General features: G+C 50.1%; 1 protein-coding gene and 1 pseudogene across 2 annotated transcripts; both read left to right on the top strand.

The window, feature by feature from the left end:
- Window positions 1-953: 953 nt before the first annotated feature.
- Window positions 954-1,476, top strand: LOC112928577 (ATP synthase subunit d, mitochondrial pseudogene; annotated as a pseudogene).
- Window positions 1,477-2,780: 1,304 nt separating this feature from the next.
- Window positions 2,781-10,119, top strand: FBXO27 (F-box protein 27). 2 transcript variants are annotated; one of them, XM_072752094.1, is made up of 6 exons: window positions 2,781-3,276; window positions 3,521-3,910; window positions 4,114-4,225; window positions 4,327-4,422; window positions 8,634-8,769; window positions 9,344-10,119. In XM_072752094.1, exons 2-6 carry the CDS (start codon window positions 3,559-3,561, stop codon window positions 9,485-9,487), a joined length of 840 nt encoding a protein of 279 aa, XP_072608195.1. In that variant the 5' UTR covers window positions 2,781-3,276; window positions 3,521-3,558; the 3' UTR covers window positions 9,488-10,119. The 2 variants fall into 2 exon arrangements, with proteins under 2 accessions (XP_072608195.1, XP_072608199.1); XM_072752098.1 differs by lacking the exon at window positions 2,781-3,276 and having other exon boundaries at window positions 3,440-3,910.
- The last annotated feature ends 5,963 nt before the right edge of the window (window positions 10,120-16,082 follow it).

The raw sequence follows: 16,082 nt of genomic DNA, 5'->3' as shown, positions 1-16,082 counted from the left end.
CCCGAAGCTCCATGAACCCCCCAACTGGCCCTGCCTAGATGAAGAGGTTTTCTGGTTTTGTGAATTGGAGAACCTGACAAGTCCCCACCAAGCCCAGTACAATCTTCCGACTGACCCACTAGCCACATTGTGGACAATTCGGTGTTAACCCACTTTACACTGACATCAGAATGGAACTGGGTTCTAGGTTCAGATTAACGGGCTTTCCTCCTCCTACATGAGAACGCACAGGACCTGGATTATGAGAAGGAATCTGGGACTGTTCTCTGCTGAGTGGCATTGTCCTGTGCACGGCTCCCCAGTGACACCCTTCGGGCCATTCTTGTGGCCCAAAAACGCTCCTATAACTTTCCCAAAGGGCTCCTGGGGTGCTTTGCACACCACCCCCCTTCTGGGAGCCATAATTCTGTTCATTACCTTCTAGGTGGTGGGCACTTCTTGAATCCATTTATATTTGTTTATTTAAGACTTCATTTTATTTTAAAGATTTTATGTATTTATTTATTAGAGAGAGAGAGGGAGAGAGAGCACAACCAGGGGGGCTGGCAGGTAGAAGCAAGCTCCAGCAGGGAGCAGGGAGTGGATGTGGGACTCGATTCCAGGACCCTGGGATCATGCCCTGAGCCGGAGGCATCTAGATGCTTCACCGACTGAGCCACCCAGGTGCTCAGATTTTATTTTTAAGTAATCTCTACACCCAGCGTGGGGCTCAAACTCACAACCCCGAGATCAAGAGTCAGCACGCTTCATGGCAACCCTATTTGTTTTTCTTTTTTACTCAGGGTACAGCTGGGGCTCTAATTCCAGGAGTTTGGGGATTACCTCTGAGAATTGAGGAATGGGAAGGAATCTGACTTGCCCATGTTGCCCTTTTATCCTACTTTAAGTTCTTGAACTGTTTTTTAACCTTAAAAAAACTCTTCCGCCCTTGCTGCTGTGGACTGCGGGCCACCGGGGTGGGTGAAAGATCTCCAGATGGCTGGGCGAAAACTTGCTCTAAAAACCATTGACTGGGTAGCTTTTGGGGAGATCATACCCCCAAACCAGAAGGCCACTGCCAACTCCCTGAAATCCTGGGATGAGATGCTTACCTCCAGGTTGGCTACTCTGCCTGAGAAACCACCTGCTATCGACTGGGCTTACTCCAAGGCCAATGTGGCAAAGGCTGGCTTGGCAGATGACTTTGAGAAGAAGTTTAATGCCCTGAAGGTTCCTGTGCCAGAGGATAAATACACTGTCCAGGTGGATGCTGAGGAAAAAGAAGATGTGAAAAGCTGTGCTGAGTTTTTGTCTCTCTCAAAGGCCAGGATTGAAGAATATGAAAAAGAGCTGGAGAAGATGAAGAATATAATCCTATTTGATCAGCTGACCACTGAGGACCCGAAGGAAGTCTTCCCAGAAACCAAATTAGACAAGAAGAAGTATCCCTATTGGCCTCACAAGTCAATCGAAAATTTATAAACTTAAGTTGGGGAGAAAGCCCTGGCCCTCCTATTATAAACGTTGGACATTAAAAATAATGATATAGTAAAAAAGAAAAAAAGAAAAAAACTCTTCCAAACTTATATACTTGGATCATAACCAATTTCATAACCCCATTATCAAAAAGATTCCCACAGTTTACCTGTTACATGAAAAACTACTTTTCATTATGGACAGAAAAGGGTGATGTCTAAGATTGGCTTCAAATTTTCCAGGGGAGCAAAGTGGGTGGGAGTGGAGACGAAACCAGGACTGGCCAGGAGGTAACCGGAAAGCTGGGTGCTCCTTACACTGTTCCACTTTTGGATAGGTTTGAAAACGTCAAAAGTTTACAGAAAATGTTATATATTGAAGAGAAATGGGCCAGTGTAATATTCCCTCCATCTTTCAGAATCAAGGGTCTCCCACCCAGACTGCTTGTGCCTTAGTCCCCTTCCTAGTCTATTTTTCCATAGTATTTTTAAAAAGATTTTACTTATTCATGGAGATACAGAGAGAGAGAGAGAGAGAGAGAGAGAGAGAGAGGCAGAGACACAGGCAGAGGGAGAAGCAGGCTCCATGCAGGGAGCCGGACGCGGGACTCGATCCCAGGACTCCAGGATCATGCCCTGGGCGGAAGGCAGGGGCTAAACCGCTGAGCCACCCAGGGATCCCTCTTCCACAGTATTAATTACCTTCTAACACACTAATTTTCATCTCACTTCTCTTGTTCATCACTGCCCATGCGCATTGTCATCTGGTTTAACGCTTAATAATAAAACTGCTCCATTCTTTTCTGTTTACCGAGAGGTTTTCCGGGGTTGGCAAGAGATTTGACTTTTAATTGTTTCCCCAACACTCTATAATTTGCTTATTATGTCTTCTGTTCCTCCTGTAAGTTCCACGTGGCCAAGGATCCATGTCTGGTTTTATTTGCTGGTGTTTATAATTACGTGCGTGGCTTAATTTTGTTTTTACCGGGTAGAATTCGTATAGAGTTAGTATAGCAGGGACTCTAGAGCCAGCCTGGCTGGAGTCAAATCCCAGCTTTGTCACCTACCAGCTGTGTGACCCTGGGCCAAGTCACTTGGCCTCTGCCGGCCTCTGTTTTCTCACCTGTGAAAGGGGCACACAGCAGTACCTACCTCAGGGGGTTGCCCCCCTGATTGGCAGGCAAACGCTCTGTAAAGGTTGGTCGGTGTCATTTCTGGTTAGAGCACTCGTTTTTGGAGTCAAATGCATATGCATCTGGCTCCTACCCCACCTGTTTTCTGCGGTGAAATGGGGATAACGGATAACGTGGCCCCCCGCTCTCAAGGTGATGGGATTTTTAAAGGGGCGAATGGGTGTGAGGCCTCCCTCCCGGATGCCTGCCCAAAATAACTGCAGTCGAAGCGACAGGAGGCCTCCCGCCCGGATGCCTGCCCAAAATAACGGCAGAGGTTCCTCGCCAGGCGGCCGGCGGCCGGGTTAGGGGCGCTCGGGGAGGCGCCCGGCCGAGGCCCCTGGATCCCCGCGGCCCCCGCCCCTCCCGCGTCTGCGGCGTCAGGTCCGGCTCGAGAGTCCCGCCCCGCCGCCCCGGCCCACCGTGGGAATCCCGGGAAGGAGGGGGTCTGGCGAGTACCGGGACGGGGCGGGGCGGGGGCGCCCGAGGCAGGAGAGCGCAGGGCCGGCCCGAGCGGGGATGGGGTGCGGGCGGGAGGCCGCGGGCTGTTGGGGAGGGAGGGGCCGGCGAGTGAAGGGATGGAGGAGCTGAGCGGGGCGCGCGGGGACAGCGGAGGGCCCGCCGGCGACGAGCCCCGACTCTGGTCGCAGGTACAGGACGCGGGGGCCGGCGGGCCGGCTGGGGCGCGCGGGGCGGGGGGCATCGGCTGCGGGGCAGGGCGGCGCGGGGAGGCCGGGGGCCGGGGCCCGGGCCCGGGGCGCGAGCCGGGGCGTGGCGGGGCCGACGGAGGCGGCGGGCGGCCCCCGGGTGCCGCAGGCCGGGGCGGGGCCGGCGGAAGCTGCGCGCGCCGCGGAGGCTGCGGGCCCCTGACTCCTTGACCTCGCTCTCCCGCAGTCACCGCCGGGCCCGGCGCGGGCCGGGGGGCGGGGACCATGGGCGCCTCGGCTTCCCGGGGCCGGCCAGCCCGGGTCCCCGCGCCGGAGCCCGACCCCGAGGAGGCGCTGGACCTGAGCCAACTGCCGCCCGAGCTGCTCCTGGTGGTGCTGAGCCACGTGCCCCCGCGCACGCTGCTGGGGTGCTGCCGCCGGGTGTGCCGGGGCTGGCGCGCCCTGGTGGACGGCCAGGCCCTGTGGCTGCTCATCCTGGCCCGCGACCACGGCGCCCTGCTGCCGCTCGCCCGCAGCTGCCTGCCCCCCGCCCGCGACGGCAGGCCCTGCCTCCTGGGCCGCTTCTGCGAGCGCCGGCCGATCGGACGCAACCTCATCCGCAACCCCTGCGGCCAGGGTGGGGAGCGCCGGCTGGGGGCGGGCGGCCGGGCGGCCGGGGGGCGGGGCCTCCCCGGGGCGGGGGCGGGGCCTCCCGCGGCGGGGGCGGGGCCTCCCCGCTGCCGGGGCCCGCGCGGAGGAGGGGGCGAGGGAGGGGGCGCAGGTGGCCGCGGGCCGGTGCGCGGGCGGCGAGCTGGGGCCTGAGCCTCCGGTGTCTAACAGAAGGCCTCCGGAAGTGGATGGTGCAGCACGGCGGGGACGGCTGGGTGGTGGAGGTGAACAGGTCCACGGTGCCTGGGGCGCCCTCGCAGACCTGCTTCGTGTCATCCTTCAGGTGAATGCCCCCAACCCCGCCAGTCGCCCCCTCCCCGCAGGGGCCGGGCCGTCGTCCGTTAGACCTGTCTCTTGTCATTGCCCTTTCTCCCTCCTTCCTAGCTGGTGTCGCAAAAAGCAGGTCTTGGATCTGGAGGAGGAGGGTCTGTGGCCGGAGCTGCTGGATAGTGGCAAGATCGAGATTTGCGTCTCCGACTGGTGAGTATGATGACAGTGGCAGCCCCTTGCTCAGCACTGACCCCATTGACCCCATGCGCCGTGGCCCTCTCGTGAGTGACTTCCCCGAGGCCGCTCCCCTCGCCCCCAGATGGAGCTGGATTGCAAGATGCCAGATTGGCCCCAATGACAGAGGACTCTGAGCAGCTCAGTCTTGTCTGTGGACCACATGGCCTTGCCTTAGGAGGAGGCGGTGTAGGGTAGTTTAGCTAAGTTTGCATTCTGGAGCCAGGCTTCCCAAGTCCCTGGCTCTGCAGCTTAGTGGCTTTGGGCAAGTCCCCCTGTGCCTCGGTTTCCCCATCTTTACAAGATAGGGTTACGTGTCAAGCACATAGCCAGCGCTCTGGAAGTGTGAACTGTTTCAGTGGGTTGGTTTGGTTGTTTGAGCCTTGATCCTCCAAGAATGTGTGTTTCAAGACCTCAGATTGTTCAGAGCTTTGGGAGCAATTGAGGTGTTCAGAAAGGGGAGGGGCTTTGTTCTGGTGGCACAGCTAGGACTTGGTGAGACCTGGCTTTAGGCTCAGACTCCTTTGACTCCAGAGCTTATGGTCTGTAGCGACGGTCTTGAAACTGGGGTATGCGGACGTGAAGTTTCCAAGGGATATGTGACCCAGATAATTTCTAGTGAGGAGATTCCAGATCCTCTACAGCTGTGTTCCCTGATTCTAAAATTACCAGCTACACATAACATCACTGGTGGTGGCATCATATGGTTGTCCTCGTCCACTCCCCTTGTCAGAGTCCTTCAGTTTTACAGAAAACGCAAGGTCCTCACTATGGTGTGTGCCCCCCTCCCCCAGATGGGAAGACTATGGGAGAGGGTGCCTGGGTGGCTCAGTGGTTGAGCATCTGCCTTTGGCTCAGGTGGTGATCCTGGGGTCCTGGAATCGAGTCCTGCATCAGGTTCCCTGCAGGGAGCCAGCTTCTCCCTCTGCCTGTGTCTCTGTGTCTCTCATGAATCAATAAAATCTTTAAAAAAAAAAAAAAAAAAGACTACTGGAGATTCAGGCAAGGTAACCGCTTGAAATTTCAGCCTTACCAAATTTGCTCTTATTTTGCATTTTTGTTTTTTTTTAATAGGCTACATGCCCAATGTGGGGCCTGAACTCACAACCCAGAGATTAAGAGTTGCAAGCTCTACCCACTGAGCCAGACAAGCAGCCCCAAATTCACTTTAAAAAAAAAAGATTTATTTATTTAAGGAGGCAGGGAGAGATCATTGGAAAGGGAGAGAGAGAATCCTAGAAGACTCCCAGCTGAGCACGGAGCCCAACAGGGAGGCTTGATCCCAGGACCCTGAGATCATTCCCTGAGCCAAAATCAAGGGTCAGCCGCCTAACTGAGCCACCCAGGTGCCCCCAAATTCACTCTTAATTAAAGACATCATAACTATCCCCCCCCGCAGCATGCAAATCCACCTCATTAGGAGATACATTTACAATAAAATAGTTTTTAATTTAATCATTAGTTATCAACTAGAGTAACACATCGGTGTTGTTTCGGTCGGAGTGTACCATTTGATCACAATAATCAGTGGTCCCCGTGTTTTGCTGTATGTTACGCAGGATCATTTAAAACTTCCAATGCTCAGGTCAGACCCTATACCAGTTAAATCACAGTGCCTGTGGGTGGGAGCAGGGTCTCAGTATCTGGGAAAAGTTTGGAGCTGGCTGCAGAGTTAGAGGGCACAATCCCCACACCATCCTCACTTCAACAGCAGCCGCAAGTTTGGGGGATTCCCAAAACCTCCCTCAGCTTCCATAATTCACTGGAAAGATGCACAGAACTCACTAAACTATTACATGATTACAGATTATTACAAGGAAAGCCTAACATTTATAAATCAGCCGCGGGCGGGGCACCTGGGTGGCTCAGTGGTTGAGCATCTGCCTTAAGCTCAGGTGGTGATCCCAGGGTCCTGGGATCAAGTCCCGCATCGGGCTCCCCACAGGGAGGCTGCTTCTCCCTCTGCCTCTCTCTCTCTGTGTCTCTCATGAATAAATATATAAAATCTTTTTTAAAAATTAAATAAAAATAAAATCAGCCAAGGAAAGAAGAGCTAGGGCAGTGTCCACACACAGAAGTACCAAACAGAACTTCGGTTGTTCCCTCGCCATGGAGTCAGGATGCATTTACCGTCCTGGCATCCAATTGATAATATACACACAATATTGCCAAACGGGGAAGCTCACCTGAGCTTCATTTCCCAGAATTTTGTTGGGGCTTCATCACGTGATTACACTCAGATTCCTGGTCAACGGATATTGCCGGACATATCCTAAGCCACATTGTTGGGTCTTTCTGGAGTGGCTAGCCCCCACGGTGAGACTGTCTGTGTGGCTGTGGTCAGCCCCCACTGGAATCACGTTGGTAGGCTATCCAGTACGACCCAAGGTCCCCAGGCAAGCAAAGATACTTCTGGCAGCCACGATATTCCAAGGATCCAGAGATAACGTCCCAGAAGCTGAGAGCAAAGGCCATCCATACCTCCAGACCAGACTAAATTCTTTCCTATACAATATCTTCTCAGCATTCCAGATGATTCCAATCTGCAGCAAGGTCTGAGAACCACTGCTGGGTAATAATTCAATCCCAAAGGAAAAATGTTAACACTTGGAGCTTTATGGTCACAGGAAAAAAATTTAATTTCTATTTATATGTATATAAATATGTGGTTGGCACAGAACAGTATGGAAAGGCAGTCTTTTGACTGATCAGAAGAAAATTAAAATATGTCACTGTTCCATGAGGACAAAATTGTGTGGGAGTAGAGCAGACATCTAATTCTTAGAAGTAGAACGATGTGAAGTCTCTGAAGTAAGAAACTTATTTGTCTATTTTTGCAGCCCATTACCCTTGAGTTAAACTTTTAACTTCTAGCATCAAAAGTGTACATAGTTTTAAAAGTTTACATATTTATTTATTTAAAGTGTACATATTTTAGGGGCACCTGGATGGCTCAGTGGTTGAGCATCTCTGCCTTCGGCTCAGGTCGTGATCCGGGGTCCAGGGATCGAGTCCCACATCGGGCTCCCTGCAAGGAGCCTGACTCTCCCTCTGCCTGTGTCTCTGCCTCTCTTTGTGTGTCCCTCATGAATAAATAAAAATCTTTAAAATAATAATAATAAAGTGTACATATTTTAGGTGTGTAGCTCTTTTCCCATCACTCACCACCCAAGGGTAGCTGCCATCCTGAATTCTGTTACCATAGATAAGTTCTGTCCATTTTTGTACTTAAGAGAGAGAAAGTCCCACAGTGTATGTTTTGTTCCTGGCTTCTTCCAACTACATGTTTGTAAATTGATTCCCAATTGCATGTAACCAGTGAGTTTGCTTTCATTGTTGTTTACTAATCTATTATGTGAATATACTGTAATTTATCCGTTTACCATTGATGGATATTGGATGTTGTGTTGTTGGGTTTTTTTTTTAAATGTTACTGGGTATCCCATCATGACTAAATATATTCAGATTCCTGTGGTCCATTTCTTTATTTTTAAAAGATTTTATTTTTACATCATCTCTAAACTCAATGTGGGGCTTGAACTCAGAACCCTGAGATCAAGAGTTACACGCTCTACTGACTGAGCCAGCCAAGCCTGATGGGAACCTGATGTGGGACTCGATCCCGAGTCTCCAGGAGACCCTTTTTTGTTTCTCAAGATTTTATTTATTTATTCATGAGAGACACAGAGAGAGAGGCAGAGACACAGGCAGAGGGAGAAGCAGGCTCCATGCAGGGAGCCTGATGCGGGACTCGATCCCAGGACCCCAGGATCATGCCCTGAGCCAGAGGCAGATGTTCAACCACCGAGCCACCCAGGTGCCCCAAAAGTTGTATTTTCAACATACACATTGGAAATCCCATCTTTTGCCACTGTTTAAACATAGAATGAGCGATTTCGATTGTCACCTTAATAATACGAGAGGAGGAGCCTGAAGGGGCATTGCTCTGGGTCACTGCTTCGAAAATGCATGTGCTTGCGGACCCGCTGGGGACCCCGTTTACCTCAGGCTGAGTCATTGGGTCTGCGGTGGGGCCCAGCTCCCAGGTGACACCGGTTGTGCTAAGTGGAGGACTCCGTTTTGGGTCTGCAGACGTGGAGAGGGTCTGGGGCCGGGGGAGAGGCAGGCAGACACCCGAAGAGATGAGGTGGGCCTGTCCAGCCCTGACGGCCTCCCTCCTCCCACAGGTGGGGAGCCCGACACGACAGTGGCTGTATGTACCGACTCCTCGTCCAGCTTCTAGATGCCAACCAGACTGTCCTGGATAAATTCTCTGCCATGCCCGTTCCCATCCAGCAGTGGAACAACAACGTCTGCTTTCAGGTGGGTCCCTGGCAGGGTCACGGGAGAGGGTGGTGGGGCCTGTGAACGTTAGTTCTTACCTCTTGTGGTTTCGATAAGCAGGGCTCTGCTGGGGGTGCTTCTGGGCCCCTCTCCTCTTGGGTAGTTGCATTCAGACAGTGGCTGGAGGGAACCAAAGGGCAGGGTGTGTGTGTGTGTATGTGTGTGTGTGTGTGTGTACATGCACATATACGTGTGCATGTGTACGCACAGCAGCTGGTGGTTTCATTTACTTCCATCTGGGATCTCTCTGCTAGGTCTGATTTGCATGTCCTCACAGCCCAGCTGCCTCAGGGCAGCCAGACTCGACTTACTGGTGGCTCAGGATTCCACTGGGAAGGTTCTAGAAAAACCCAACAGAAGCTGCATTGCCTTTTTCTGACCAAGCTTTGGGAGTCACTTGGCCAAGTCCCTTAACATCACTTCCGTCACACTCCTGGGTACAAACAAAACCCACCCGGACGTGGGGGGGGACAGGAATTAGGATGAGGAACCATGTGATTCCCTCTACCAGAAGGCTGTGGCACAACAGGCCCGATCTCTTCTCTACCTACAGGTCACCCACGTGTTCTCCAACCTCAAGATGGGCGTCCGCTTTGTGTCTTTCGAACACTGGGGCCAGGACACGCAGTTCTGGGCTGGTCACTATGGAGCCCGTGTGACCAATTCCAGTGTGGTCGTGCGGGCCCGGCTGTCTTAGTCGAGGGCCGTCCTTGCAGAACAACCTGACTGGTGCCTTCCAGGACCTGGGGACCATCGGCCAGAACTTCTCATTAACCAAGGGCATGTACCTCCTCCGCATCCCAGGTACTCTAGGATCCCTCTGAGGGTCCTGCTGGGCCCCCTCTTCGGGTTCTGGACACTTCTAGAAGAAAGTTCTTCCTTCAGAGCTGCCTACTGCTGTCATGGGGCAACCCTTCCCCGTTGGTGAGCATGGAGGCATGCCGGTTCTAGACAGGGCTCTTCACCCTACCCCCAGCCCAGGCCCTCTGGTTCAGCCCCTACCCCCTCTGTCCTGTCTCCTGTCCTTTCTGCTTTCAGGGGCTTGGTCGGTCCCTTTAGAGAAGGCCTCTCACCTCTGACGTACGATCTTGTCCTTATGGCTGGGAAGATTCCAGGCACCTTGGGTGGCAAACAACCTCCTGCAGCCTCAAGGCCGGGACCAGGCCTCATAGCTCAAAAAGTGTTTGGAGATCCTCCAGGACCCCTGTGATTGTATGGTGTATAAAATTATTTTTTATTTTGAGACTTTCTGCAAACATTGAGAGAATAATATATCAGCAACACAATCTGCCAATCATACACAATAAATTTATTATTTTGCCAAAAGTGCCTCAGATCTTTTATCATTTTTTAAAGATTTTTTAAATTTATTTATTTATTTATTTATTTATTTATTTATTTATTTATTTATTTATTTTAGAGAGAGAGCACACGAGCAGGGGGAGGAGCAGAGGGAGAAGGAGAAGCAGACTCCCCACTGAGCAGGGAGCCAGCCGTGGGGCTCCATCTCAGGACCCTGGGAACAGGACCCCAAGCCGAAGCCAGGTGCTTAACCGACTGAGCCACTCAGGTGCCCCAAAAGTGCCTTACTTTTTTTTTTTTTTTTTTTTTTTTTTTTTTTAGTGCCTTACTTTTTTGAAATAGGAATATGATGTTACTGTCTTGATTACTGCTTGGTCTGAAGCAACAAACTGTCCCAGTGGAGGATGGGACAGTACAGAAGAAAATTCTAATAGAAGGTGTTTTAGTAGAAAGAATGGAAGAGTGAGAACAGTGTTCTTTCCCAAGCCTTCAGGAAATCATCGATTCAGACAAAGATCATCAGTCAGGGTCAAAAGCACAAGGCAGACAGTGGATGTGGGTACAGTGTCACAGTGACGCCACACTTGTGACTTTCCAGATGGAACCTGGATCAAGCCAACCTCACACCAGTCCAGGGCCGTGGCTAGTTCACTGGTGCTGGGTCAGGGAGTTGTTCTAGGTCGTCTTTTTTTGTTGTTAGGATTTTATTTTTTAAGTAATCTCTACCTACACCTGGTGGGGGGCTTGAACTCACCACCCTGAGATCAAAAGTCACTCTACCAATGAAGCCAGCCAGACACCCCTAGACCTTCTAACGTGAAGTGGGCCATTGACTTTATTCCAGTGTGAACTGATCCTTTGAAGGGGTCGGGCCTTCAACCCCTTTCTCACCATATAAGGGAAAGACGGGCAAAGCAGCAGCCAGACCCGCCCAGAGGTGGCATGTTTTGCCAGTTTCTTAAAAAAGGAGTTGTGACAGGTTGAAACAGACCTAAGAGTCATGACCAGATGGGAGTGTGTAGGCCTCAAGTAGATACTGGTTTGGATAATTCAGCGCTAGAGGATATTTTTGGGTTAACTGGGGGAATCTGGATATGAGGAATAAGAGAAACATCTAGGAAGGGAGAGGTGGAGACCACTGCCTTTAAAAAAAAAAAGCAACCATATGATTTAATTTTGGCATTTGTTATATCATGTATATACGTGTGTGTGTGTGTGTGTGTGTGAATGCCAAAGTTAATGATACCACTTTACACACACACGTACTATTCACAACCTGGATTACCTTCTAGATGTGCGTGTTTATATAGGTTTGTATGTGTATATATATATATATTCAGAAGAGTAAGAATATTAGAGGGGCACCTGGCTGGCTCCAGTCCATAGGGCATGTGACTCTTGACCTCGGGGTCGTGAGTTTAAGCCCCATGTTGGGCGTGGAGCTTACTTAAAATTTTAAAAAATAATAATAACTACAGGGTTACTGCAATGGTGATCTCTGGTAGTGGTGATTTTGTATTTATTTTGCTTATCTGTACTTCTCATTTCCTGAGTGTGTATTTGTGTATAGAAGAAATTCAAGAAGACCAATACATAGTATCCCCCAATGTAATTTCCCTCCCCTTCCAGAAATAACCACATTTAGAAGGCATCTTTGCTGACAGGGTTTTTGCTGGTTTTATTTGGTTACGGAGAATTCGAAATATATACAGAAGCAGAGAGGAGAGTGTTATGACCATGTATCTATTCCCCAGCAACAGCTTTGTCAGCTTATGGCCAGTCCTCAATCCACATCCCCATCCGTTCTCCCCTCTTCTATACTGTTTTTTTAATATGCTTTATTTTGAAACAAATTCTTTTTTTTTTTTAATTTTGAAACAATTTCAAACTTAACAGAAGAGTTGTAGGTATGGCACAAAGCTTTTCCCCCCTGAAACATTTAGTACATCTCCAGCGTCACTGCAAAATTCTTTAGTGTGTATTTTCTACGTCTCTCCTGCATAACTGCAACCCAACCATCCGAATCCTGATGGTCATGTCAATTCAGTAACTGCCCCAAATGGCCTCGCCTTAGAAAGGCCTGTTGGCGGGGCGCCTGGGTGGCTCGGTTCATTAAGTATCAGGCTCTAGATTTGGACTCAGGTCATGATCTCAGGTCCTGAGATCGAGCCCCTCACTGGGCACGGAACCTGCTTAAGATTCTCTCTCTCCCTCTTCCTTTGCCTGTTTGCAAGGTTGGCCCTTGGCTGGCATCTGCGAGATTGAATTTGGGGAAGGTTTCCCATCACCTAACTGACAAGGGTGGCTGTGGCACTTAGGCTATTTGTGCAGAGTATGGCTTATGCTGAACACTTGCTGTCGTTCTGGGGGTCTGGAATTTTGGTACGAGCCAGGCAGATGCGCCTCGATGACTAACCCCCGGTGAAACCCTGGCGTGCTGAGTCTCTGATGAGCTTCCCTGGACATCACACACCTGCTGCTATATTTTTGTTGCTGGGGCAAGAGTGCACTCTGCATGAGCCCTTGGGGAAGGGAGAGGACACAAGGAACGTTGCCCATAACCTCCAGTGTCTCTGTCTTTTTCCCTTATGATCCAGCTATGCAAACAGCCGTGTAGCTATAGTGAATCTCAGCAGTGAGTACAAGTATGTACTGAGCTCCATGAGTCCTTCTGACAAATACCTGAGCATGGGGTAGTCCTGGGATTGGGTCTCAAGTCTACCGATTGAGCCAGCCGGGCGCCCCCATGCTGAATTTACTTCTACACACACACACACACACACACACACACACACACACACACACACATGCAGAGTAGGGTGGCGGTGGAACTGCTAGAAGGGGCCTAAAATATGGCTACAACATTTGGGGAAAAGGGAGAGGGGTGAGGGATGATGAGCCCCTGATTCCTGGGGAGATGGAGTTACCCATGGTCTGAAACAGCCCAGGTGCCATCTGTCATAAGAGGGAGAAGTTACCTATGGGATTAAACCAATGGGCCCGAGCTGTGGGGCGCTGGTTCCCAGGATCCCCTGGCTGACTTGGGCAGGTGACAGCTATGGTGATATAACTCAGCCTGGTTTCCTCTTTCCTCTAGGCAGGAGGAAAAGAGGCCCAAACACTCCCCCAATGAGTTTGGGGTCAAAGATGATAAAGGTGGGATGCCTGGGTGGCTCAGTGGTTGAGCATATCTGTCTTTGGCTCCGGGCGTGCATGATCCCCAGGTCCTGAGATCGAGTCCCATATCCGGCTCCCCATAGGGAGCCTGCTTCTCCCTCTGCCTGTCTCTGCCTCTCTCTCTGTGTCTCTCATGAATAAACAAATAAAATCTTAAAAAAAAAAAAAAAAAAAGATGATCACGGTGAATTTGTGGTTGCTCCCTACTCCAGATGCCAGGAGAAAGGGGCCACATTCCCAGAAGATGGGCTTTATTTAGTTGAACTGAAACATTTAAAAGTTTGCCTGGCTTTCAGGACAACTAGTTAAATCCATTCCCAGGGTGGATCAAAGTTTTAGATAAACCAGAGGGAGGAAAGATGGAGAAAAAAAAAAAACAACAACCCTCCAACTTTTCAGCTTGGGAGGCCACGGCAGCCCCAACTACTCTAGCTGGGATCTCTGAGCAGCCATGATGTTAGCCCTGTAAAGGCTGAATTTACATGTTGGAGGTTTTTTTGTTTGTTTTGTTTTTTGTTTTAAGTAGGGCCCATACCCAACATGGGGCTTGAACTCACAATGGGACCAACCGGGAGATCAAGAGCCCCGTGCTCTACCGAATGAGCCAGCCGGGCGCCCCGATGCTGAATTTACTTCTAGGGATTTGAGTCAACTTGTAATGAAAGGGGCAGAGAAGAGGGAGAAATTCATAATACAATCTTATCCATCAATTATATGTCAAAGTTAAAGGGAAATTTGAAAAATGGCTTTGTATTTGACGATCATTTCATCTGGATGTAGGATTTAAAAAACCAGTGATCAATGTATATGTATATATGTACACACACATACACACACACACACACATATGTTTGTTTTCTGTAAATTACAACATTTTGACAGCTTGAGAGACCTTTCTGGCTGGGGAGACACTGTGCCTCCTAGCCAATTCTTAGGGGTAGCAAAGAACGGAGCTGAGCACGCCTTTGATGGGCAAACGAACCAATCTGAGGCCAGACCTCCTCCATCTGGCTCCAGCACCCCAGGAGGCACTCTTCTTCGGCTTCATCACCCAAGGGCCAGGTGCCAGGCAATTAGGGACCACCCTGGTAGTCCCAGTCATGGCATCTGGTGGCTCAGTCGGTTAAGCATCTGCCTTCGGCTCAGGTCATGGTCCCAGGGTCCTGGGATCGAGCCCCTGCTTAGCGGGCAGCCTGCTTCTCACTCTGCCCCTCTGCCCTCTTACTCTCTCTCAAATAAATAAAATCTTAAAAAAAAAAAAAAGGAAAGAAATCATGCACACTGCTCAGTTCTAAATGGTTCACCCTCCCCTGCCTTTCCAGAGGAACCCAATAATGGTTTAAACCTTCCCCTAGGTCCTGCCTCCCGCCTTCTGGCCACGCTGTGTCTTTCCCATGCGGCCCTTCGTGGCACACCTCCTGTCTCTGCGACCCGTGAGTGCAATCAACTGATTTTCTGAGCCTTTCCTCTGTCTCCCCTTGTGCCTGCAGCAGACACACCATCTCATAAAAGAATACAAAACCAGAAAATGGTGTATGCTTGTAATATGCACTAGAGAGATCATCTGGATCTGGGAAAGCTACTGCAGAAACGGGGTGTGCGTGTGTGCGACACTCTCTTATGTTTGCCACCAGTGGGGGGCATTGGAAGCAAGTACAAGGCTCTGTAAATGATGATTTTTGCTGTTATTTTGGCCTATTGGAGCCTTTGGAGAAAAGGATGCACTAGAAAAAGGAGGCCATCTTCAATCTACCGGCAAATACCCCTTTGGAGTTTCGAAACAATTTTAGTTTGCTAATGAGGCCTTATGAAGATCAAATGCCTGACCCTCTGTGGCTGTTAATTTTCAAGCCTGGTGCGCACGCACGTGCACACAAACACACACACGCACACAGATGCAGACTATGTGTCAGCAAAAGTCTTTATTTTACCTTCATTTGATTGTTAGTTTTTCATTTTTATTTGGTTTGATTTTTTTTAAGATTTTATTTATTTACTCATGAGAGACACACAGAGAGAGGGGACGCCATCCCAGGACCTGAGCCAAAGGCAGATGCTCAACCACTGAGCCATCAGGCACCCCCTTATTAGTTTTTTTAGATAGACTTTTTTTTCTAAGAGCAGTTATAGGTTTATTGCGAAACTGAGTGGGATCACTGAGCAGATCCAGTATATCTCCCCTCTCCACACCCAGGCAGGCACAGCCTCCCCCACTACCAACATTCCCCACCAGAGAGGGACGTTTGTCACAATCCATGAGCATACACCAACACATTATTTCTGACCCAGAGTCCACTGTTCACGACAGGGCTCACTCTTGGTGTCATACATTGTCCGGGTTAAGACCAATGTCTCATGACACATATCCACCGTGATAGCACCACACAGAATAGTTTCACTGCCCTGAAAATCCTCTGCTTTGCCTGTTCATCCCCTCCCTCCTCCCAACCTCTGGCAACCACCAATTTTTTACCATCTCCAAGTTTTGCCTTCCAGAATGTCATAGATCGAATCATACAGTATGGAGCTTTTCTCCAGATTGGTTTCTTTCGCTTAGTAACATGCACTTAAGGTTCTTCCCGTCTTTTCATGGCTTGATAGCTCATTTCTTTTTAGCGCTGCCTAATATCCCATTGTCGGATGGACCACAGTTTCCTTACCAGTTCACCTCCTGACAGACACCTCGGTTGCTTCCAAGTTTGGGTAGTAACGAATAAACCTGCTATAAAGGTCCATGTGCAGGTTTTTGCATGGATAGAAGTTTCAACTCTTCGGGGTAAATACAAGAGGCTTGATTCCTGGATCATATGCTA

This window comes from Vulpes vulpes, chromosome 1 (assembly GCF_048418805.1).
Source record: "Vulpes vulpes isolate BD-2025 chromosome 1, VulVul3, whole genome shotgun sequence".
In the NCBI taxonomy this organism is placed as follows: Eukaryota; Metazoa; Chordata; class Mammalia; order Carnivora; family Canidae; genus Vulpes; species Vulpes vulpes.
This window is presented reverse-complemented; position numbering and strand designations above follow the sequence as displayed.